The 24,557-nt window shown below is 62.2% G+C and overlaps 1 protein-coding gene across 16 annotated transcripts; it reads right to left on the reverse strand.

Annotated features, from left to right (window-relative positions):
• Positions 1-1,663: 1,663 nt before the first annotated feature.
• Positions 1,664-23,485, reverse strand: GLI4 (GLI family zinc finger 4). 16 transcript variants are annotated; one of them, XM_047785557.1, is made up of 7 exons: positions 22,993-23,485; positions 21,988-22,302; positions 18,946-20,396; positions 6,706-6,845; positions 4,030-4,196; positions 3,438-3,554; positions 1,664-2,733 (listed from the first exon to the last, which is right to left on the reverse strand). In XM_047785557.1, the coding sequence occupies exons 3-7, from the start codon at positions 19,063-19,065 to the stop codon at positions 1,814-1,816; spliced, it is 1,464 nt and encodes a 487-aa protein (XP_047641513.1). In that variant the 5' UTR covers positions 19,066-20,396; positions 21,988-22,302; positions 22,993-23,485; the 3' UTR covers positions 1,664-1,813. The 16 variants fall into 16 exon arrangements, with proteins under 16 accessions (XP_047641513.1, XP_047641514.1, XP_047641512.1 ...); XM_047785558.1 differs by having other exon boundaries at positions 18,946-19,517; positions 19,638-20,396; positions 21,988-23,485; XM_047785556.1 differs by having other exon boundaries at positions 22,168-23,485.
• Between the last annotated feature and the right edge of the window lie 1,072 nt (positions 23,486-24,557).

Consider the following 24,557-nt stretch of genomic DNA (forward strand, 5'->3'; position numbering starts at 1 on the left):
GGACCGTCTTTCTTTACGGTTCCAGCCCCTCTGGCGCCTTTGTTTCCTGCTAGGGCCCAAAGTGGACTCCGCCCTACACAGATGACCCCTCTCTGGCCTCTGCTGCTTCTCACTCAGTGCCCCTGTGCTCGCCGGGGCCAGCTCCAGCCCCAGGTGGCTCTCTGCTCAGACTGTCCACTAACTGTCCTTGACCTGTCCCTGTCGTCAGCCGTCTTTCCTGCAGCCCCCTCTCACGGGACTTCGCCGTGTGCTTGGGGGCGTACAAAGTCCCTACAGCCGTCCTCGCAAACACCCTAAGCAGCATCGAGAGACCGCTGTCCCCGTTTCCAGAGGAGGACACAGGCTCAGAGACAGACGGCAAGCGCCCAGGGCTTCAGGGAACATCTGGCCAGATGCTGACAAACAACAGCGGGCACGGAGGTGGCGACGCCCCAGGAGCCCAGGAGCCAGCCAGTCCGGGTTCCCGGCAAGCGCCGAGTGGATCTGACGGAAGGAACGCAACGCAAATGCCACTCAGGCCGTCTCGTGGGCTCTGCCGGACAAGGGGGGACACAGAGACCTTGCTGAGAGTTGACCACCCTCCCCGCTTCCCGGCAGCCTTCCTGACTTGCCTGCCCCGAAAATGGATGGGGGGGTGTGACCACTCCCTCCCCACCTGGTGGCCCCCTCTGGGACAGTGGAGGACTGCCGGGTTCAGCTTGCTCTTGGGGGTGCCCAAGAGGCCCAGTCGTGGCACAGGCATCCAAGTCCAGCCTCGGCGCTGAGGCTGCAGGACGAACCTTCTGGAGCACAGGCTGACCCACTGCTCCCTGTGAAGCCCTGAGGACTCTGCTCACCCGCCCTGCAGCCTGGCTGCCCAAGAGCAGAAGCACTGCGATACCTGCGCAGAATTAGGGTCAGGGGAGTGAGGAGAGAGAAGGCTTTCTCTTTTCCAGGGCCTCACTGGGCACCAGTGGAGAGGACTCAAGGAGGTGCCTTGGCCCTGGGGTTGGGGTGGGGTCAGAAGCCCTCGGTAGCTGCGGCCCTGGGAGTGCAGCCTGGAGAGGCAGGGCGGCCCATCGCTGGGCTGGCTGCTAGCAGCCACTGGGAAAAAGGAAGGCTGGGGAGGTTAGGCCTGGAGCTGCTGCCTTGGGAGAGGCCAGGCTACTCCTCCACGTGGGGCAGGAGCGGGGTCCCAACAGCCCAGGAGGGAGCAGGGAGAAGACACCCCCACTCACAGAGCTGCCCCCTCTACCGCAGGGGCTGGAGGTGGAAGAGCTACAGGGCAGAGCTGAAGCTACCACCCAGCTGCAGCGGCCCACAACTGTCAGGAGGGGAACCCCTGGGCCTCCAAATTCCATAAAGCCTGGGCAGGGGCGCCTTCCACTGAAGCCCGCTGGCCTCAGGCAGCCACCAGCAGGTGCAGAGGCAGGTGAGAAGCACACAGAGCAGCCGGGAGGGCTCGCGGCTGAAGAGCACACTACACGCCTCTCCCAGACGCATGGGGTGGGGTGGGGGACAGGACTGCCGGAGACCGCAGCCCAGGGTGCCAGCGGGCACCCGGCCGGCCCGCCTAGCCTGGGTCTCGGCCTCGGAACACCCATCTTGGGGTGCTGACCACACCCGGCTCCTCCACGAGGACACGCCGGGGCATGGGGCAGCCCCACGGCCTTCCTTGTCGCTGTCAGGTAGAAAAAATTTATTCGGGACACAGCGCACGGTGCCGGTTGTGCCAAACGGGTGGCGCACAGAGGCAGGAGCCCTCCCCAAAGTCCCCTCCTCACCAGGCCGCTGTCCCCGGCCCCTCGCGGCTCCTCCAGGCCTCGCGTGCCCGCTACTCCCGGGAGTGGACCCTCTGGTGCTGGATGAGCTGGGAACTCTGGCCGAAGGCCTTGCCGCAGGCGCCGCAGGCAAAGGGCTTCTCGCCCGTGTGGGTCCGCAGGTGCCGGAAGAAGTGCGAGCGGCCGCGGAAGGCCTTGCCGCAGTCGGGGCACTCGTAGGGCTTCTCGCCCGTGTGGATGCGCTGGTGCTCGATGAGCACAGAGCTCCAGATGAAGGCCTTGCCGCACTGGCTGCAGGCGTAGGGCTTCTCGCCCGTGTGCAGCCGCTGGTGGCGCAGCAGGTTGGAGCTCTGGCTGAAGGCCTGGCCGCACTCGCCGCACGCGTAGGGCTTCTCGCCGTTGTGGACCCGCACGTGTTGCGTGAAGTGCGAGCTGTGGCTGAAGGCGCGGCCGCACTGGCCGCACTCGTAGGGCTTCTCGCCTGTGTGGATGCGGTGGTGCTGGATGAAGCCGGACCAGCCGCGGAAGCGCTTGCCGCAGTCGGGGCACTCGTAGGGCTTCTCGCCCGTGTGGATGCGCTGGTGCTTCAGCAGCAGCGAGTTATACCTGAAGCTCTTGCCGCAGGCCTCACAGCGGTGCGGCTTCCCGCCCCGAGGGCCGCCCTGCCGGGCCCCGAGGCCCGAGCCCCTGGCACAGCTGCCTGCCAGCTCGGCGGCCCGCTCCGGGCCACCCTCTGTCCCCGCGGCTCCCTGCGGCCCCAGCCAGGGGCCTCCTCTCTCCTGGGTGCAGGGCCCGGCTCCCGGCGGCTGCTCCAAGCTGCACTCCTGCCCCAAGCCATCCCCACACTTGGGCCTCCGGGCGAGACGCCTCAGCAGGGTCCGGAGCGCGCCCCGGTCCCGGCCCCCGCGAACCTCCTCTCCAGGGCCGCGCGGGCGGGGAGACGACGGAGCCAGCTGGGGCTCCGACTCGGAATCTGGAGTGAGAAACGCGAGAGGCGGGGCGCACTCAGTGGCCCCCGAGGCCGTCCCTCCCGGGGACCCTGCCCCATTCCAGGTGATGTGGCCAGCGGGGAGCCCCCGCCCCGGTGGAGGCTGCCCAGAACCCCGAGGGAGTGAGGCTCTCGCCCCTGGACTGGCCAAGGTCTGGGCGGCAACTGCCTCTCAGTCCAGCTCTCCTGCCCACCTGGAAGGTCGGCTTTCCAGGGACCAGACCTTGGACACCTCCAGGCTCGGCTGGTGGGGGGGGGGGCGCGCAGACCCCGAGGGGACACCCCAAGGGCTTCTCTGTGGGAGGGGGCGGCAAGAGGAAGGAGAACAAGGGGCTGAGAGCAGGGATGAAGGAAGCCCCAGCCAGGCCTTGGGGAGAAGGGGACCAGAGCTGGACGGAGGGGACAAGTGGAGGCCAAGGGCACTTCGCAAGGGGTGGGGACAGGACGCCTTCCCAGCTGCCAGCCTGGGGTGGCAGTGATGCCAAGCTGGGCACTCTAGCTGGACAGGCAGGGGCCCATGGGGGTCTGGGCTGCACTCGCAGTCCAGAGAGTGTCACAGCAACAAGACTGAGACCGAATGGGGAAGGGCCGAGGGGGACAGAAGAGCACTGTGGTCCAGGGAGAAGTGGGGCCTGCAACCACGGGTAATGCCCTTCTGGGCAGACCCAGGAGCAGGTCTGCTCACTCACCTGGCAGGCAGGTGTCTCTGGCGATTTGGCCCTCCTGCTCGTCCTGGAGGTCCAGGTCCCACAGCCCCTCCTCCTGTGGCAGCTGGGAGGGCACCTCAGGGCTGCAGACGGGGAAACCTGGGGGGCACAGGGAGCTGGGGCTCAGCGTCCCTTCTCTAGAATTGGTCATGACCCCCAACACACACACGCCTCCTCGCCCTCCAGAGGCTCCCCGAGAGCCACCAAGGATTGGGGTGATCAGGAGGTGGTGCCCCGAGGCACTGCTTGGCTGTGCTGCAATACTGGTGGGGTTGGTGGGCGCCAACCAAAAGCCACCCCGGGCCTTTCAACTGCTCTCCCAGCTCCCCCCCGCCCTGGTATGGGCAGGCCTGGCAGCATGGGCTGCTCTGGGTGCTGCCCTCACCCATCTGAGGGCTCAGGGCCTGGCACGGCCTGGTCTTGCCAGGTGGACAAGCTGCTGCTTGTGTGGCTCGTCGAGACGCCCTCCCTCCCACAGTGCCCAGTGCCATGTCCCCCTAGGCTGGGCACCTCTGGGGCGGCTATGACGCAGGGACAGCTCGGCCACCCTCACTAGTGACAGCGACCGGCTTACCCGACCCGGGCCGAGGCCCCCAGGCCCAGGGCTCGAGTGGACACCGCAGCGCTGGGGGGTGGTGCTCCAGGGGGAGGACAAGGAGGCCGGGAGGGCGATGGGTGCTTTTTCGGGGGGCTGGAAGCTTTCCTTGTTTATAAAATGGCACAGAAAGTGTGTCCTGAGGCCTGGATGTGGGGGAGAGGAGCAGGCCGGGCAGAGGACAGCCAGCGGGCACCAGCCACTGGGGTGCCTCCCCACCCCTGGGCTTAGGCCCCAGGTGTCCAGCCTCCGGTGCTGCTTGCCCTTGTTCACAGATAGGGCTCCAGACCAAAGCTTCCAGAACTCACTCTGGCAGCACCAGCTCTGGTGGGCACAGCCTGGGCACCAGTCCCCGAGAAGCTGGATTTGCCCTTGGCCAGCCCAGCATAGCCTGGCTCTGCTGCGAGCCTCAGGGAGCTGCCGGGAGAAGCGGGACGGCGCCCTGCCCACTGCCCGCACCCAGAGGCTCATGAGGGGCAGCCTCGACCGCATTACTGCACGACCCCAGCTTCATGCCCAGCCCAGGCCCCGGGGCCAGAGCCGCGCCCCCTCCGCCCCTGCTGCTCCCTGCACCTCTTATAGCAAGGGCTCCCCTTCTGAGGAGGCCCTCTGCTCCCTAAGCCCGAGCAGCCCTGGCGCCCAGTGCTGCGCTCAGCCCCTCGGGCCTAGAAACTGGCTCCTGGAACGATCAAGGATGTGGGAGGTCGGAGGGACCCCAGGCCTCTCGGGACGGAGCCCAGCATGCTCTTTCTGGCCCGTCTCACGGACTCTGGTTTGAGCGTGGGGAGGCGGGTTCCTGAAACGCCGGGGTCTTTCCTGTGAAAGCCTCCGCGCACCCGGAGCAAAGCAGAAGCCAGCAGCGGAGGAGGGCGCGCCGGGCTGCGAGGGGACGTCTCCGCCCTGGATAACCACGTGGACGCCGGGCCTGTCCTGAGGAGGGGGGTGATGCCCCCACTCGGGGCCTCCCTGACTCTGTCCCTGCCTGCACGGTGCCCTCTCCAGAGCCTGTGGTGGCCCTGCGTTGCTCTTTCATTCCAGCAGGGTCCCCCCACATGCTTCCGGCACAGCGCACGGAGGGCTGAAGCGGCTGGCTGCTCCCCCCTTCCTCCCACCGGGCAAGCCCTGGGCACGTCAGGGCACTTAGACATGGCTCGGGGACCCCAGACCAGCCTTCTGGGCCCTTCTGCCTGTGGCTGGTGGAGAGCAGGTGGGGCAGCCCCACCTGTGTGGGCTTGGGGGCTTGTAGGCGGGTACCAGCCATCCTCTCCTGCGGACAGCCCCTCCCGTCCTGCTGGGCCGCCTCCCCGAAAGGAGAAGCACGGCTTGCTGGGCCTGTGGGGGCCAAGGGCGTGGACTTGAGTCAGAGTGTTGTGGTGGGAGGCCTGCTGGCCTCCACGGGCTTCCGGGTCCCCATCGGAAACACAGAGACAGGAGGTCCTACTTGCCAGGCTGGTGTGAGGGTGACGTGAGAAACTGAAGGTCAGGTGTGGCCCCCACATTGGGACTGCAGGAGGGGCGGGGGCGTGGCCCATGGGGACAGGGTGCTGCGAGCCCTGGGAAAGGTCTTGAAACCACTGCGGAGGGACAGGCGGCTGGCTCGGCGCAGGCCTGCACCCTGTATGTGCCAGGGCATGTGTGGGCTCCTGGCAGGCAGCATCCAGCTCTACCCTCAACCCACACCCCTGGCCTGGCCACCACAGGGACGGCAAGTGGGCCAAGGGGGGTCCTGGAGGCAGGCTCGGCACAGGGCACGCTGGCAGCTCCTGCTCCACCCTGCACTGGCCCATTAGCGCTCTTGCCACCCCCGAGCTCTCTGGGCCTCCGAGTCCTCATCTGTTTGCGCCCGTCTGGGAGCGCTGAGCCCGGGCTTCGAGAGAATCCACCCAGAGCCTTCGGCACAGAGCTGGCGCCCGGCACAGTTCTGCTCGACAAAGCAGCTGCCGTGACATACTCTCTGTGGCACCGGGACCTGCCAAGAGCCAGAGCCCCGGGCGCAGAGTGGGCCCTGCCCCTGCCCACTGCCAGCTCTTTAGGACAGCAGTGCAGGCTAAAGGGACTGGCCCTGAGTGGGATGGGACACCTCTGGGCCCTTGTCCTGGCTGTCACCAGCTCATCTGTGTCCTCGACTGTGAGAAGAGTGAGAACAGGCCTCCTGCAGGCCAGGGGGCATGGAAGGACCCCCCACCCCCGGACTTCCTGACCGCTGAGTGCGAAAAGGGGCCACCACAGGCTTGGACGTCCTCCTCCAACCAGCTGTTGGCTAGTTCTGCACCTGGACACCCGTAGACTCTGCCAGGGGGTGAAGCAAGGCCAGCGGCTCCTTCCCTGCAGGTCCCACCCAGACCAGCTCGCCCAGAACTTTTGACACCATCTTCCTGGCGGGGACAGAGGCTCCGAGAGGGAAATGAGGTGACTCTCCCCTGTTGCACAGGGCCTGCCACTAAGGCTGCTTGTTACACCCCTACTCCCCCAAAGAAACACAGTCCAGGGGACTGTCCCCTAGGGAGTCGCTGCTCATAGAGCTCGGTCCCCAGCCCCCACCACTGCCCAAGGCCCAGCCCAGGCACCAGGGTACAGGGGTCCCAGCACCCAGGGAGCCGCCTGCCCGCGGTGACAGTGCCCAGAGGAAGCAGGAGCACAGTGCAGGGCAAATACCATGTTGCTGACCGTGAAGCTGGGCTCCAGGTGTCCCTGGTGACTCGAGACCAACAGGGGACAGGACGTGAGGGGGCTCCTGACTGTCCACCAGGGCTGCCATCGTCCCCCAAGGCCTGCTGAGGTGTGCGCACCCGGACCTGGGAAATGAAAACGACAGCAGGATGAACGGGTTAGAGGGATCTGAGGGGAGGGCGTGCAAGCCAGCTGCCCATCAGCCACAGGGGAGCTGGAGGCCCCGCCACTGGGTCAGAGAAACAAAATACCAAGGAGGGACATGTGAGGCCCGGGACGCGGGGCTACCAGGTCCCTGGCATGTTAGTTCGCCACGTGGGTGGTGCCAGCACACCTACAGAGACTGAGCTGAAGCTCCCATCCCAGCAATGGCCTGGAATGTCATCCCACCCGCGACCTTGCCCACAGAGCACAGCAAGCTGCTTCTCCCAGAAATACTTCCCACATCACAGCTGGGGGCGGGGGGGGCAAAAACCTTCAGCTGCCTGCGGGAGCGTCAGCATTCCAGGTCACATTTTCAGAGGAAAACCCTCCTCAGAGGCTGCAGGCTGGGACCTCCACGCCCAGCCCTGCCCGCGGTGCTCGGAGGCGCCTCTGGCCTCAAAGATACTTTTTTTCGTCTGGTTTGCAGAAACGGTGATGCAGTAGGGTCCGTGTTTGGGGTGAAAAGGAGGCAGGGGAAGGACAAAAGTGAGGGCACACCCAGCAAGGGCACGGGCAGTACCTGCTTCAAGGAGTTGGGGAGGCAGCCCCCACAGGGCTCAGCAGCGCAGGCCTTCTGGGGCGGCCTCATCGGACCTCACCCCCTAGGATGGGGAGGGCGCTGGCAGCCAGGGAAGCCGACACAGGGTGGGGCTGCAGTCGTGACATCTGGGTGCAGGTCCTCACCGCCCTAAGTCACGTCTTAGGTTAACTGCCGGGGGACTTGTCTGGGAAAGGGGACGCTCACCCTCTCGGGTTGTCTGAGGGGAGGTGGCGGTCACGCAGGGAGGCCAGTGCAAACTCACGTTCATGCTGCTGCAACGGCCTGAAGGCAGAGGCGACACAAACGCCACCGGCCCAAGAACATGCCTTCCTCCACCCCCCCCTTCCAGCTTGGAGCCTGTGCCCAGTGGGAAAGGGCCCGAATTCGGGGCGCTCCGCAGCAGAGAGCAGGCTGCCCGGGCTGAGTCCGGCCGCGAGCCGTGGGCCAGACGCAGCTCTGAGCCTCAGTCTCCTATCTGCAAACTGGGCATCACGACAGCTCCCGTCCTTGGGGCTCCAGGCGGGGGGAGAGGGAGACGCCCCACAAACGGACGCCGGCGGTCGCCAGGGGCCAGCGCGCCCGCTGCGGCCCGCCACCCGCGCCCCCAGCCCCCAGGCCGCGGCGGCAGACCCGGCCCGCGAGGGCCGCACGCGAGCGCAGGCCCGGCCGGGGACCCCCGCCGCCGCCGCCCAGCGCCCACTCACCTTCCGCGCGGGAGGCGGCCGCCCGCGCGCCGGCCGGAAGTGCGCCTGCGCCCCGCCCGCCCCGCGCTTCCGGGACGCTCTGGGCGCCGGGAGGACGGCGGCTCGGTGACCTCGCGAGGTCCGGAGCCCCCGGGGCGGCCGGCTCCCCTCCCCGCCGCGCGTGCTGCGGTCCGGTGGGCGAGGGCGCTCGCCGAGCGGGGGCTGCTCCGCGGGTGCCCGAGGCCCGTCACCACCGCAGCCGCGCTGAGAGCCGGCTCCTCCGCGTGCAGCGGACCAGCCCGCGCCCTCGGGGCGGGGATGCCCAGCCCGTCGAGGCCGGTGGCCCCTGGTTGGTCGGCTGAGCTCGCGGCACCCGGTCCGCCGCTTCCAGGGAAGCCGGCGTCCGGCACGGGCCCCTCCGTGCTGAGCGAGGGCTGCATCGCACACGTACACCCAGCAAAGCCCTTTTACCCCCTGGATTTCTCCCCGCGACATCCGCAATATGAAAAGCTCCCCCCACATCTAACTGGAAGGTATTTTTCCTTCCTCCGGATGTTTCATGGACCCGCATGGTTTGCTGGGGAATTGCTGAAGACATTCTTCCTCCCTTTTTGGGGGGTGTCTCAAACGTCCCCTAAACGGTGAGGCCACGTGAAACGCGCTCCCAAACTCCAGGGCTTGAGGCGTGTGTTACAGGTTTTCCCAAACACGTTTTCGTGGAATCCTCCCTGAAGGTCATCAGAGTCTCCTTCTCAGCCTGGTTCTTAGAATGCTTCTTCCAACTTGCAAGAAAGAAGGTGTGACCCAGCAGGACCCTGTGAGGCCTTCCGAGGGTGGACCCCCCACTCATGGCCTCTGCCTGCCTGTCTCTAGGGAAACTTTAGTCAAAGAATCAATTTAATCAGAGAAGTGAGAAAATAGAGGAAAAAAAAGGAAAATTAGAGTTCCCTTCGTGGCTCAGCGGTTGACAAACCTGACTAGGATCCATGAGGATGCGGGTTTGATCCCTGGCCTCGCTCAGTGGGTTAAGGATCTGGCGTTGCTGTGAGCTGTGTAGGCTGCAGACGCGGCGCGGCTCAGATCCCATGTGGCTGTGTCTGTGGTGCAGGCTGGCAGCTGTAGCTCTGTTTCAACCCCTAGCCTGGGAACCTCCAAATGGTGCTGGTGTGGCCCCAAAAAGCAAAACAAACAAAAAAAACAGAAAATAGTCAAGTAAGACAGAATAGTTTAGCCATTCAACGAAGTCAAGGACCTTTAGTTAGTTCTTTTTCGAGGACTATAGATAACATTCTGAGTCATGTCCTTGAAGCTGTTTGGAGGTGCTGGAGCCCCACCAGGTGGAAGACGTCAACTGGGTGCTGCCCACACGCCGGTGGACCCCTCACGGGTCAGAGCCCGGAGGTTGATTACGCTGACTCCCAGGGACCTCCCCACCCACCAATCAGGAAAATGTCCCGGCATGGATCACACCCTGCTCCTTGATGCCGTAAGACTCCTCACTACCCCCTCAGGGGACACAGTTGTGGAGGCTCTAGCCTGCTGTGGTCCCCTCTGCCTGCAGTTAAAGCTACTTGTTCCGTTTCCTCCAACTCCGGCTCTGATTCTCCTTGGCACCGGTGCCCAGAGGCAGCCGATACTGGCAACAAAGTCAAGGGTCACCCCCTCTTGCTGGGAACAGCAGCCAGTGGGAGAAGAATCCCACGAACCTGTCCAGTAGGGATGGCAGTCCAACAGGGTGGCTTGCCCACGGCCACCCCTGAGCCTGGGGGGAAGGATGGCAAGAAGACAGCAAGGGAGGGGCCACAGCCCCAAGCCTGAGCATCACATCACAGAGGAAGAGGCATCTGGTCCCAGGGCGGGGGCCGAGGCAGCAGGGAAACTGGACAGAAGAAGGACCGAGTGTGTGGGGAAGGGCTGCCCCTGTGGGGGTGAAGAGCTGGGAGAGGCTGAAGCACAGATCGCCTGGCGCTGGAGAAAAGGTGCCCGCGCCTGGAGGAGCTGACTCGTGCCAAAAGCTAGGGGTGGAGATAGTACCGCCACCTGCTCCTCCAGCCCTGCTCACTGTAGGGTCTCTAAGTTACTCCTGCTCCTCTCTGCCCAACCTAGTACCAGGCCCTGGGCCACAAGCTGGTCCCTGCCTTGAAGGGCTAAGGAGGTGACATTAGAGAAGAGAGGGAGGGAGGAGGCGAGCTAGTCACACAACGGCTGGAGGTGAGAGTAATCAGAGAAGAGCGTGCAAAGGTCCTGGGGCATCACGGAGCATCACTGAGGATTTGGAGGGCCAGGCAGGCGGGAGAGTCATGAGCAAGCAGGGACAGAACGAGCCGGACCCTTTGAAGCCAGTCAGGAGCCCGGATTTCATTCTCTGTGCACCAGGAGCCACTGCAGCTGGGGAGTGAAGAGTGCAGCTAAGACCAGTTTGGGGCGGCGGCGGTGGAGAGGCAGGAATGAAGGGGAGGGACCGGCGAGGAGAGGAGGCTCGGTGGGGCCCCGTTGGTGGACACAAATGACAGCACTCGCTGCTGGCTGGGACATGGGGCTCAGGCTGGAGTGTGGCTGGTGGCTGCTTCCGGAGATGGAGACGGGACGGAGTCAGGGAGCTGGTAGGGAGGAGGGGCTTGCGACACGAGCGCACAACCTCCTTCTGTCTGGAGCGTCCTCCCTGGCGGTGGACGGAGGTGCCTGGGGGCTGGACTCCCCCCACCCCCGTTCCCTCATTGGCCCCCTGGTTTAGTTTCAGGGGGGTGGAGGGGGGCCCTTCTGTTTGCCCTGAGGCGGGAGACCTTGGGTTCTAATTACTGCTACCAAGACTTCTGGCCCATCACCACATTTCTGCCTTCCTCTGCAACCCCTTCAGGGGGACCTGGGCCCCGTCCCCAGGCCCTTCCCAACCTTCAGGGGCGCCTTGCCAGGTGCAGGGGCTTCTGCTGAAAGCCGCCCCCTCCAGTCTTCCAGCTTCTGAACCTCGGCCCTCCTGAACCTTGCCTTTAGCCCTTCACCTAACGTCCCAGCAGCACCTCTCCTCGGTTGTGACAAGCAAAATGTCCCCAGATATCACCAGCGTCCCCTTCTGAGGGCAGGACTGCCCCTTGCGAGAAGAGGGGCTGTAACAAGGCGAGTAGGGGCACAGGAGGGCGGTCAGGGCAGAGCTGCCGGGGGGGTGACTGCGGGGTCTGGGCAATGACAGAGCCTGGGTCCTCCAGGTAGAGAGGTCCCCCCACCCCTGGTTTTTCAAAGTCTGCCTCACGCGACTTCACTTTTATGAAAGACCCATGTGCGTACCCGTTTCCCAACAAATCCAAAGAGTATTTTAGCTTTTTTGAATAAAGGTAAAAAGTGAAGAGTGCTCAGCTGTCACGTAGCAGCTTTTCCAGACGCAGCGAGGGCGGCTCCTGACACGCTTGTTCCTGGAGCCACCCTCGGCACAGGCGCCAGGGCCGGGACTTGCCTCTGTGCTGCATCTCCTCTTGTCCCTGCTCTGCGAGCAAGATGGGCCCGAGCGCCTCTGCGCTTTGAGCCATTTCGGCTTCGGAGGGTGTCCCCGGTGCCTTGGCTTCTGGACAGTGGGGGAGCCTGCACCCAGGGTCGGGGCGGGGGGTGTCTATCGAGGGACACGCATTGTGCCACAGGGAGGTGCCGTGCCCATTCTAAGTTTGCACATTCTTTTTTTTTTTTTTTTGGTCTTTTGTCTTTTTAGGGCCACACCCGTGGCATATGGAGGTTCCCAGGCTAGGGCTCGAATCAGAGCTACAGCTGCTGGCCTACACCACAGCCACCGCAACACGGGATCCAAGCCACATCTGAGACCTACACCACAGTTCGAGACAACACCAGATCCTCGACCCACTGAACGAGGCCAGGGATCGAACCCGCATCCTCACGGATACCAGTTGGGCTCATAAAGCCCTGAGCTGCGACAGGAATGCCACGTTCCTTTTCTGATTTGTGTGTTGGCCTCCTACAAGTCTGGTTAATGTGAGGTGGCCCCCAAGAGACCTATCCAGGGGCAGCGACCATCAGGTCTCTGGCTCTGCAGGCCTGGGGCTGGGAGATGCCGGCAGGGGGGCCTCCCTGGGAAATCCTGGCTGCAGGCAGAGCAGCTGAATGCAGCCAACAGGGCGGGTCAGATGTTCACTGTGGCAGAAAGCAAGATCCAGAGGCAGCAGGACAAAGGGCGTCCTGTGATGGATGCTGGGGCTGCTGGGAAGAGACGTGGGGGGCAGGGCAGCACCACGTGGGTTCAGAGGACCACGTGACAAGAGAGCCGCGAAGACAGGAACACCGGCCCACACGAAGGCCACGCTTCCTGTCTCCGGATGACGATGACGGGAGGGAAGATACAATGAAGCACAAGTGCAACGACCTTGACTAGCTGGATGGCTGCATCTCTAAACAGTGAAAACAGCGGGGCATCCCCTGGTGGCCCAGCAGTCAAGGACCCAGCGACGTCACTGCGGTGGCTCAGGTCACTGCTCTGGCGCAGGTTCAGTCCCTGGCCCGGGAACTTCCACGTGCTGTGGGGGTGGCCAAAAAAACCAGCGGGGAAAACTAGACTGGAGAAAGCGTCTACACCAGCAGAGGCCCAGGACCGCCAGCTGCAAGTGACCGTTTTCAGCCCACAGCCACCTCAGTTTGCCAGGGAGCACGAGGAGGAGTCCGGTACCCTGTGTGCTCCAGCTTCCAGTAACCCCAAGAGTGGAACCAAAAGGGAACGACCAGGAGTTCCCGTCGTGGTGCAGCAGAAACAAATCCGACTAGGAACCATGAGGTTGCAGGTTCGATCCCTGGTCTTGCTCAGTGGGTTAAGGATCCAGCGTAGCTGTGAGCTGTGGTGTAGGTCACAGATGAGACTCAGATCCTGTGTTGCTGGGGCTGTGGTGCAGGCCAGCAGCTGTAGCTCCCATTAGACCCCTAGCCTGGGACCCTCTATATGCTGCAGGTGTGGCCCTAAAAAAAAAAAAAAAAAAAAAAGGGACGAACTGAGTGCCTCGTGGGAGAGGCCACAGTGACACAGTCACATGCCACAGGAAGCTCGAGGGTGTGTGTGCTGGGCCCAAGGTGCCTGGGAGCTCACCCCATGAGATGCCTGGCCTCAGGCCTTGGACACCCCTGGCTGCAGAGTCTGCAGCGTCGGCCTCGGCCTGTGCCTGGGCCTGGACCCTTCAGGGACTCTGGACAAGGGGTGGAGCAGCAGCTTCGTGGTCGCCAAGACGTGGCTGCAGTTTGTGCCTTGGGAGCCAGGACGCAGCAGACTCCGAGCTCAGCACGGCCTGAGCCCACAGTCAGGACATGGGTGGCCGGGGCCTTTCCTCCCCCCACGGCCTCTCTTCTTTCCTCTCATCTCCGTTCCTCCCTGGAGCCGAGGAACGAGGTCCCGCTGCTGGTTCTGGGGTTCTTTTCTACACCTGTTTCTGGCTTTGGGGCCCATCTGCTCTCACAACCTGAAAAGGATGGACGTTCCTTTGGACTAAACGAAGCAGGACAATCAGCATGGGGTCCCTCTGCTGGGAGAAGAGCCAGCCGTGCGGTAGGGACATGGCTCTGGGCACACGCACGCGGGCACTTGCAGCGGTAACGCTGTCGATCCTGGGGCGCCACAGCGGGAACTCCTCGATAACAGCTTTTAAACGTTGAGTTTTGTTAATAGTGCATCCTGTGTGACGAAGTCAGTGGCGTTAAATACTCACAATGCTGTGTATCCATGTCCACCACCCACACCCCAAACCTTTTCACCCTCCCAACCGCACCTCTGAGCCCAGCAAGCCCCCAGCGTCCCACTTTCTGTGCATCTTGCCTGCTCTGGGGACCTCGTATAAAAGGAGTCGCTCAGTACGTGTCCCTCGTGCCTGGCTTTCACCAAGCATCGTGTCTTCAAGGTTTATCCCCGGCATCGCGTGTGAGTGCCCAGTTCCTCCTGCGGCTACTATGCCTCCGTGTGCAGGGCCCACGCCGTTTACCTGTTTACCTGTTCATCGGCAGAGGGACCCGTCCGTGGGTCCCACCAGAGGCGACCGTGAGTCCCGCTGACGCGAATGGTGGTGTGAAGACACCTGCTTGAGTCCCCGCGTCCACTCTTCCCAGGTGTGAACCTCCGCCGGTTTCTGCACGTTGGTCGCTGTGACAGTCTTGCTAAATGAGCCCTTCATAAGTGACCTCCACAGCTGGTGGTCACTTCCGTGGCCACATGCAGGCAGTGACAGCCGCTGAGAATGACAGTTAAGGGCTGCCCTCCTAAGGCTGCTCCTGGGCTTCACTCCTTGTCTTACTGCCCCGGCCGGAATCTCCGAGACGGAAGAGCAGGGGTGACGGCGGCCGCTCCGCGTTGCTCCTGTTTGCAAACGTTTAACACCTAAGCCTAAGGTTTTGCTTGCTGCGTGTTTTGGGAGACGTCCTACATCCGGTTTGGAAACGCCCATTATAGTCCGTGTGGGTGAAGAGGTATTAATCACGAATGGATGTCCAATTTTAGCAAATATTTTCTGTGGCTGTTGAGATGACACTATGGTGCCCCAGTTCTCCGTAAAACTGAAAATGTGAGAGATCACACCCTTTTTTTTTTTTTTGGTCTTTTGTTGTTGTTGTTATTGTTGTTGTTGTTGCTGTTGCTATTTCTTGGGCCGCTCCCGCGGCATATGGAGCTTCCCAGGCTAGGGGTTGAATCGGAGCTGTAGCCACCGGCCTACACCAGAGCCACAGCAACGCGGGATCCGAGCCGCGTCTGCAACCTACACCACAGCTCATGGCAACGGCGGATTGTCAACCCACTGAGCAAGGGCAGGGACCGAACCCGCAACCTCGTGGTTCCTAGTCGGATTCGTTAACCACTGCGCCACGACGGGAATTCCGATCACACCCATTTTGAGCCAAATTTGCCTTTCTAGAAAAAGAACGGTCCTGCCACAGTCCCTCTTAATCGCTCCGGATTTGATCTGCAGTGTTTTGTTTAGCGCTTTTTCATCTCTAAGCCCGTGGCACTGAGCTGTCACTGAGACAGCGTGTTATACGAGCCTCATAAAGGAAGGCGGGAGTGTCTCCTCTTCGACATCTGGGAGGCGGGAGGCACCTGCTGCCTGAGTCACCTGCACACCGTCTGGACTCGCCGTCACTGCGAGCGAGACTGTGGTCTGTGGCTGCAAGTCTGTCTGGGGCTTAGCGGTTCTGCGGGCTGTTCCCTCTGGCGTCGCTTCAGTAACTCGTCTTTCTTCCGTAACCCGCTTCATCCAAGTTCTCCCATCTCCTGACTTGACGGTTTAGCGTTTTAGTCTCTGCCCCTCCTCTCTTCCTGGATCCCGCTGCCAGCGATTGTCAGTTTCCGCAGTCCTGTCAAAGAACCGACTTTTGCTTTTTTTTTTTTGTCTTTTTGCTATTTCGTGGGCCACTCTCACGGCATATGGAGGTTCCCAGGCTAGGGGTCGAATCGGAGCTATAGCTGCCAGCCTATGCCAGAGCCACAGCAACGCAGGATCCGAGCCGCGTCTGTGACCTACACCACAGCTCACGGCAACGCCGGATCGTCAACCCACTGAGCAAGGGCAGGGACTGAACCCACAAACTCATGGTTCCTAGTCGGATTCGTTAACCACTGCGCCACCACGGGAACTCCCGACTTTTGCTTTTAAATTCTCTCCGTGGCATCCATGGGAGGTTCCCAGGCTAGGGGTCAAATTGGAGCTGCAGCTGCCAGCCTGTGCAGGATCCGAGCTGTGTCTGTGACCGGATCCTTAACCCACTGAGCAGGGCCAGGTATCAAACCCACATCTTCATGGATACCGGTCAGGCCTGTAAGCCACTGAGCCACGATGGGCACGCTGCCGTTTTTCCCTTTGGGATGTACAGCCTGTAGACGGCCAGCTCTGCTGACCACGTGAGGCCACAGATTTCCACCTCGCCTTAGCTGCACGCAGAGGTTCTGGCAAGTTGTATTTTCATTATCATTACGGTTTAAGTATTTTATGACTTTTAAAATTTTTAACTGTAATTTTTGTCTTTTTAGAGCTGTACCGGCGGCATATGGAGGCTCCCAAACTAGGGGTCGAAATCAGAGCTACGGCGGCCAGCATACACCACAGCCACAGCCACGCGGGATCTGAGCCTCATCTGCGACCTACACCACAGCTCACGGCCACACCGGATCCTTAACCCACTGAGCAAGGCCGGTGATCAAACCTGTGTCCTCATGGACACTAGTCGGGTTTGTTACACAGCTGAGCCACGATGGGACCCCAAGTGTTTCATAACTTTTATTATGTTTTTTCCTTTGACTTAGGTAACTTAGGTTTTCTTTTCCTGGAATTTGAGTTTCACTTGAATAGCAAGAGCAAAACAAAAACAAACCCCCCTAAACAACCCATCAAATCTGATGAATCTGAAAGACTCGGCTTCAGAGCTTGGCGATGGTGTGGCGTCATGATGGTTCACTCAGAAGAAGCAGGAAGCGAGCCCTCCCGTCTTCACCAAAACGCCACGGGCAAAAACACCACGAGCGCAGGTCAGCAGCCGTGGCCTGGATGCCACTCCCGGCCCGGGAGCTCCATGTGCCGTGGGTGTGGCCATTAAAGAGGAAGAGAAGAAGATGACGAAGTGGTTTTAGTTTGACCGCGTGATTTTCCTCATGCCTCCTGCTAAAAAATCACTTTTCCGTTGTCTTCCGGGTTGATTTCGCTTTCCTGAGAGAAGCACGGAGGCCGCCAGCCGGCGCCGCCGTCTCACGCCGGGAGGCAAACGTCCCCTCGCTGAGGACACTGACATGTGACCAGAGGACAGTGGCGGACCCCTGGGGCCAGCGCCGCACTGAGGATGTCACTCACAGTCACAGGCGAGCGCTGTCAGCGTCCCCCCGGGGAACGCGAAGCACGAGGAGCAGGACTGGCCCGAGAGACCGAGCACCTGGCCACCCGCTTCCTCTTTAGGAATCGAAGGTGTCACATCAGAAGTTGCTTCTCCTCTACCAGCCCGGCGAGATGACAACTCACCTGCTGTCTGTGCGCTGCTGGGGCACTTAGGCAGCAGCATTTGCCAGAATGCTCTCTCCCTGCAGTTCACGTCTGGAGACCCACCCCGTTGGCCCTAAATGTGGAGGAGACGCCGCATTGTTTATAACGACCTAAACAGGAAATGGCCTACAGGCTCTTGTTAGGAGATGGTTAGAGCAACTTTTTTTTTGCCTTTTAGGGCCTCACCCTTGGCACATGGAGGTTCCCAGGCTGGGGGTCCAATCCGAACTGTAGCTGCCAGCCTACACCCCAGCCACAGCAACGCGGGATCCAAGCGGCGTCTGCAACCTACACCCCAGCTCCCGGCAACGCCAGATCCTTAACCCACTGAGAGAGGCCGGGCATCGAACCCATGTCCTCACGGATGCCAGTCGGGTTCACTAACCACTGAGCCACGACGGGAACTGCTGAACCAGTGTTTCTAATCCACGGATTGGCAGGCAACTGCAGAAAGACGGCTTTTCCGTGGGAAATACCATGGAAACGTGGTTACACAGAAAACGGCGGCTCTTCTCTCTGCGCGTGAAGCACCGTAAGCTCGGGTGCACGTCACACGATGCTCTTCACACAAAATACATCCGTCAGGGCAAGTCAACAGCGACCCAAGGGAACCAGATGGAGCGGACGCAGAGCCCCTGGCCCGCGGGAGCACCGTGGCTGACGGCCGCCTCCACGGCCTCTCCCCGGCGCAGCAAGGCCAACAGCGGGGCCGCCGGCTCCGGGCGTCTCCCCGCCCCTCCCCGCGGCCTCTCCGGGCCTCCGCGCCCAGCCCTCCTCCTGCCGACGCTGGGTCTGCAGGACCTCGGGACTCCCAGCACGCGGGGCCTTTCTCGCCCCGGCCCCACCTTCCTGCTTCTGGAAGCAAAGCTCCGCGGATACGCACGCCGGTCTCTGCCTGGCACCGCCGAGCTGCGTCGGGACGGGACCTCGTGCCAACAAGCCGGGAACCACCTGCCTCGGGCCCCTCACAGCAAAGGCCTGCCAGCCCTCAGTCTAGATTCAGGGACGCCCGACGCTGAGCCGGTCTGCGTCGCCACCGCTCAGGGTCCGTGTGGGTCCTGCCGTCGTCGCTCCCTTGTCAGCCTCTGCGCAAACTTCCAACATCAGGACGCCGTGGCCTGGAGGCCGTGACCTTCGCATACATTTTCGTGACGAGGATGCTGCCTGGGACGGCCACAGGCCCTCGGACTGGGGAGCAGTGACCCTGTGTGTCCCCCCCTCCCCGGGACAGTCTGGACTCAAGTTTGCCAGACGTCCCAGTCGCGTCCCTCACAGCACCTGCCCCACCCGGGACCAAAGGCGTGTCCCCCCTAGGCCAGCCCAGCACCTGCTCGGAGATTCTGCCTCAGCGCCCCGCCATCTCCTGGTCGGTGAGAGCAGGACCGCGGGCCCGTCACCTGGGCCGGGCTGTCGCGTGGGAGGAGGGCCTGCCGAGCCCGGGGGGGAGGCGCCAGCTCGGGCAGAGCTGCTCTGCCGTCGCAGCTTTTACGGAGAAGAGGTCAGCACCTGTCAGGCTGGGGAGACACTTGTCGTGGGAGCCCCCGCGACGAAGGCTGCTCTGTTTTCTGGGTCCAAACTGCTGAAAACCTAAATATCAGCATTTTCCTATTACCTTCCCTCCTGGATGGCAGTCGCCTCGCCCCTCCCACACCACGTGGAAATGCTGGGACAGAGCACCCCCCCCCCAGGAGAGCACAGAGGCCGTCCAGACCCCTCCCGGAGGGAACCACGGGCAGGCCCAGCATGGGGACGTGACGGGGGCAGGATGGAGCCTGGGGGCGAGGCCCGCAGAAGTGGGACAAACCTGAATGGAGAGCTGGCCCTGGGGACGGACCCACCGCCTGGCGTCTGAAGGGATCCCAGCTACCATGGGCGTCCCAGGGCCCCGCGTGGCCGGGGCAGGGATCTCGCGTGGCGGCAGCATTTGGTGTCACGGTGGTTCACCTGGTGAGTCAGGTCCCTCAGCCGGGATGGGGGCTGAGCTGCGAGGACCACAGGGGGTCCAGTTCCTGGGGAGGGGGGCCGCGTTCAAGTGGTGCCCCAGCCGAGGAGGGAAGGCAGAGGACGAGGCCCAGCACTGCCACCACAGCCAGCCGGGGGACAGCGGGGTCCCTGGAGCTCATTGCAAAGCACTGCCGTCCAGCTCAGGGCCAGGCCACATGGAGATGGACTCAGGACGCTGAGGGCTGAGAGGCTGCAGACCAGTCTCCAAAGGAGCAGTGGTTGGGGAGCCAGCGTGGGCACCACAGGCAGAGACAGCAGCGGGAGGTGGGGGCTGTGCCAGGGCCCGAAGCCTGCCCCTGGTGCCGCAGCTGTCAGAAGCGTCCTTGTCATCGTGGTGACACGATGGAGGTCTCCAGCCAGACCTGGGTGTTCCTGGTGAGGGTGGGACCCCCAACCTGAGTGGACAAGGCCCGATCGAGGGGGCGCCAGGGCAGCCCTGCCAGGATGGGTCTCGAGCCCACAAAGCCCGCCCGCATCTGGCGGATGACTCACCCTGGTCAGTGCTTCTTCCGCGGGTGACGTTTCCGATGGCGAATGAGACACGAGCTGGGGTGAAAGTCCCCCCACATTCCTCACACCCCTCCAGTTTCTCTCCAGTGTGGGTTTGCTGGTGGTTTAGCGGATCTGAACCGCAGTTAGATGCCGCACACACGGCGTTGAAAGGGCTTGTCTCCATGGTGAACGCGCTGGGTTTGGTCACGTCAGAGCTGTGCCGGAATGGCTTCCCGCCCGAGCTCAGGGGAAGGCCTCTCTCCAGCAGGGACCCGCTGGTGGCGAACAGGGTCCGTCGGATGTTTAAAGACGCACCTGCCCCAGCTGCGTTCCTCGGGCTGCCTCCCCTGGAGGGGCGGGAACCCGGGAACCCCTGGAAGTCATCTTTCCATGAAGCACCAGAGGCCTCAGGCACATGTCTCACCCTCAGGGCTCAGGCTGGGCTCCTTCCTGTGCGTTTTGGTCAAAGCGCATCTCTGGTTGGTTTTTCCGCAGACACGTCTTCTTTTGGGGAGTCCTTCCGAGCACCTCCTTCTCCCTCCGGGGTCTGGTCTCTTTTCTGCCAGCGGGCCTTTCCATCCCTCTCATTCCCAGGGGAGGGGAAGGAGCACTGGAAGCCGGCAAGAGCCAGGAGACGAGCCAGCAGCACAATCCCCCGGCCGTGGGAGTTTCCGCGTCGCTCCGCTTCTTCAGAGGTTGTGCTCTGGCCAAGAGTCTTTGTTTTTCTGAGCTTGTAACCGAAGTTCTGGCACAGAAACTCTGCAACAGAGAGAAGCGCACACCAACCCTTGACGGTGGACAACCAGCCTGCGAACATTAAACGGGAGTCCGGGAAGAACAAGGCCGTGAGCTCTGCGAGCGCCGCGTCTCCACGGATGGACAGGCAGCGAAGGTGTTTGGAGGCGCGGGATCACGGCCCCCTTCCTGCCCCTGCTCATGTGTCCCCCTTGGACACCTAATCAGCCCCGGGCTGGACACGACCAAAGAGCACTCAATCTCCCAGAGCACCTCTCCTCTCTCCGGTTCCCCTTGTCTTGGTGGATGGCAGTGTCACTGACTCAGCTGCTGACCAGGAAGCCCTTGCTCCTGTGCCAGGGGGATGGCGTCCCCACACCTGCGACCAGTGGGACTCATGTGGACCATGGACCAAGGACGGCTGGGCGGTCCCCCAGGCGGACTTCTGGTCTCTTACTTGCTCCTCCGCTTCTTGTACTTGGGACCAGACAGAGTGTTTTGGGAGCTACTGGCGGCAGGAGCCACGCGTGACCGTCTCGGAAGGCACCTCCCATCAGCTGGAGCCTGTATTCTGAGCTGCACGAAGCTCAGGGCTGGCCCCTGAGTGGGTGCCCTTGCTCTCTCCCCAGGGTCCATCCTCCACACAGCAGCCAGTGAACGCCCGTCACATCCCTGCCCGAGTCCCCAGTGGCTTGCGAGCCCTGCTGTCCCCCCCCCCCCCCCCCCCGCCGCCTTAGGTTCCCCACGCATTCCCGGTCCTTTCTGCACAGCCCCTGGCAGCAGGTGGTGGTGCTGCCGGCCCCCACTCACCCGGAGCTCTGCTCGGAGGGCTCGTCGGAGGCCTCCCCGCCCACACTCCCCGCTCCTGTACGGGCTCTGGTTCTCCTCGTGGCATGTGCCCAGAGCTGACTCATCCGCGGAGGGCCAAGGCTGCCAGGGAACCACCACCGAGGAGCTTGCTTGCATTGCCTAAAAAACTTGATGTGCTCTGTCCCATCTAAAAGCATTCCAGGAGTTCCCGTCGTGGCTCAGTGGTTAAGGAATCCGACTAGGAACCATGAGGTTGTGGATTCGAGCCCTGGCTTCGCTCAGTGGGTTAAGGATCCACTGTTGCCGTGAGCTGCGGTGCAGGTCGCAGACGCGGCTTGGCTCCCACGTTGCTGTGGCTGTGGTGTAGGCTGGCAGTTACAGCTCCGATTCGACCCCTAGCCTGGGAACCTCCACATGCCGCGAGAGTGGCCCTAGAAAAGGCAAGAAGACAAATAAATAAATAAATAAAAGCATTCCGGTTTCACCACAGCCTCAGACAGGAGTCAGTCGGGCCCAGGTGCTTGTAGAAACTCCACCTGCATGGTTCTTGTTTCTTTGGTTAAGGACCTCATCAACTTTTTTTTTTTTTTGGTTTTAGTTCTGAGCTTCCTTGATCTGCCTCTCCGTGCCAAATGATGGAATTCCAGGACAGAGCCTTGACAAACTTCAGGCTCTTTAAATAACTGCTGGCCGAAGAAATCCCATAAGGTCAGGAGAAAGCAGTTTCTCCTGAGCTCCGAAGGAAGCACGTGTTCTGAGCCCTCAAACCGTCCTGAGAAGCCCTCTCCTGGCCTGGGCTGCTTACCCGTGTCCTGACAGGCTGTCTCAACCAAGAGGGCGGCCTCCTAGCTGCGAACATTCCAAGTGGCCTGCGTTTTGGGATATAAACCCTTTGAATCCCCTTTAAGTCAAAGGGGATCCTTGGGCTCTTGTCCGCTGCTCTCCCACACAGAGGCAGCACGTGAAATGACGGTACATTCCCCACCTGGACGAGACCTAGAGACTGCTTTCTTCTCGATGATGGGTCTGGTTTGGATTCAGGCCAGCGTCACTCTCCGAAGGCTCGACTGGAAGTGGCTTCTGGAAAGAGGCTGTCTTCAGCATCAGGCGGGAGCCAGAACTGAGGATGATACAAGCCATCTCGGTGGAGGGAAGCGTGCAGACATAAGGGGGCATCTTGGCTGGGGAGGTAGGTGGCACCAGGGCAGAGGATCACAGCCCGTCAGCCAGGCTGGCGTTTGAGCTGGGGTCTAGTTCTAGGAAGCAACAGTGAAAACCAAGAACTGACAGGAAAGTGCCATCAGCCTCTAGCCTGCGCCCCTCCAGAGCAGGTGTGGACTCATCCGGGCTCCATGCTGACCCACGTGGTGGAGAGCAGCGACCCCTGACACCTGCCGGCTGTGCCCCACGACTGCTCCCCTACCAGGTCTCCTGCTACCCTGGAGACGTGTGGCAAAGTCTCCAGACAAAGTCAGGGTTCTTCAGGGCAAGGATCTCATCTTTTTCATCTCTGAATCCCTTGTTACTTGGCTGGAGCCTGCACATTTTGCTGCTCAGGAACATTCTAGACAACCGTCTGCTCAACTCGAGCTGGCAAGTACTCAATGGCAGAGACCTGATGTCCTCACTTGGTCCCGTGCACACCAAGGAATACAATGATAATTAAAATTGGAGGAGACCTGAGGCCATTCTCTTGGTCCTCTCATTTCACAGGCCCTTGGGCTCGGTGACTGCTATGACCACACCGAAAACCCAATCCACCTGGCCAGAGCCATTGAGAACCCTGGCTGAAAGGCAGGGATGTTGGTACCTGCTGTGCGACTTCACTGCAGCGCCTTCGCACTCTGGCCCAGGCCTCTCCTAACACGAAGTTTTGGGTATGCACCGTCCCTGGAAACCTCGCTCGCCCTCAGAAGCCTGGGTCTCAGGGAGAGACTGATTTCTAGCTGGTCTGAGATCCAGGGGCAAACATGCACCCAAGCCGTCTGTGGGCACGGTCTTCCCCGCAGCAGTGTCGAAGCCGGGAGAGGGGCCCCGAGAGCGCCCCGCCAACGACAGAGCCTCTCCAGGCGTGTGCAGGGCCCCGGACTCCTCCGCCTCGATCCGCACCCGGCTGGTCCTCGCGTGACTTGCCCTCCTATCCGTGGCGCCCAGGAGCCGAGAGGGGGCGGGTGCAGCTCTGGGAAAGGGACCCACGCGGCGCCAGAGGGACCCAACGAGTCCCGTCTGGAGGGCGGGGCGGGCGCGCCCCCGAAAGGGCCCCGGCCTGGAGGGGACGCCTCCCCGCGCCGACCCCCAGCCACCCCTCGGGCCGCTCAGCGCCCGCCCTCCGGAAGCGGCCCGGCCGAGCGGCTGGCGGAAGCCCCGCCTCAGGGTCCGCCCCTTCCGGCGCCGCTCTAGGAGGCGAGACCCCCCCCGCCTCTCGGTGGTGCGCCGTGGATGACTCGGCCGCGAGCCGGCCCCTCCCACTCTGCTCGGGTGCCCCACGCCCCCTCATCCCCGCCCCTCCCTTACTCTTGGGTCCCCCAACGCACCCCCGCACCCCCTGACTCGTGTGTGCCCTCCCCTCCAGGCCCCTGTTTGAGGTCCTTACCCGGCGGGCACGCGGTGGCCTGCGTTCAGTTGCGCTGGCTGCTCGCTCTGCCTGGGAGTCTGGTCCCCAGCTCTCTGGCTCACTTCCTGCCTGCTGAGCGCTCACCTCCTAGAGCCCCCCTTTGTACCCTAGGGTCTGCTGGGTACCACTATCTTAGTAGCTTAAAACAACACGTGTTTGTTATACCACGTTCCTGTGGGAACGGAGTGCAGGCGCGGCTTAGCTGGTCCTCTGCTCAGTGTCGCAGAGCTACCGTCGCAGTGTCCGCGAGGCTGTGTTCTCAGCTGGCTGCCAAGCTGCGGAAGGATCTGCTTCCACGCTCATGCAGGTGTTGGCAAGATTCGTCTCTGGTGGCTGTGTGCCCGAGGGCCAGCTTCTTCTGGGCTGTTGGCAACTGACCTTAGGTCTTAGGGTCAGCTCACAGTTGCCTGCCACGTGGGCCTCTCTGCGCTCTTTCAGGGCCAGAGGAGAGCCTCCCACTCCCGTCGGCCTGGATGGAGTCGGATAACCTAAGCTTAGGAGCGACCTCCCGTCTCTGCCCTGCTGTTTAGAACGCGGTCCTGGTGCCGCCTGCACTGTCGGGGGTCACGTCCTGGGCCACCACAGCATCCTGCCTCTTCCTCCACCTCCCAGCCCCCACCTTCCCTCCACTTTTCCATAGCACTTTCCAGTTTCTCACGTTAAGTAACTTCTGTAACATACTAACTTCCTTACTATTGTCTTTATTCTGTTTGTGTTCCCCTTCCACCGAAGAATCAAGTCTTTGAGGGCAGAGGGGTTTT

This window comes from Phacochoerus africanus, chromosome 6 (assembly GCF_016906955.1).
Source record: "Phacochoerus africanus isolate WHEZ1 chromosome 6, ROS_Pafr_v1, whole genome shotgun sequence".
Taxonomy (NCBI): Eukaryota; Metazoa; Chordata; class Mammalia; order Artiodactyla; family Suidae; genus Phacochoerus; species Phacochoerus africanus.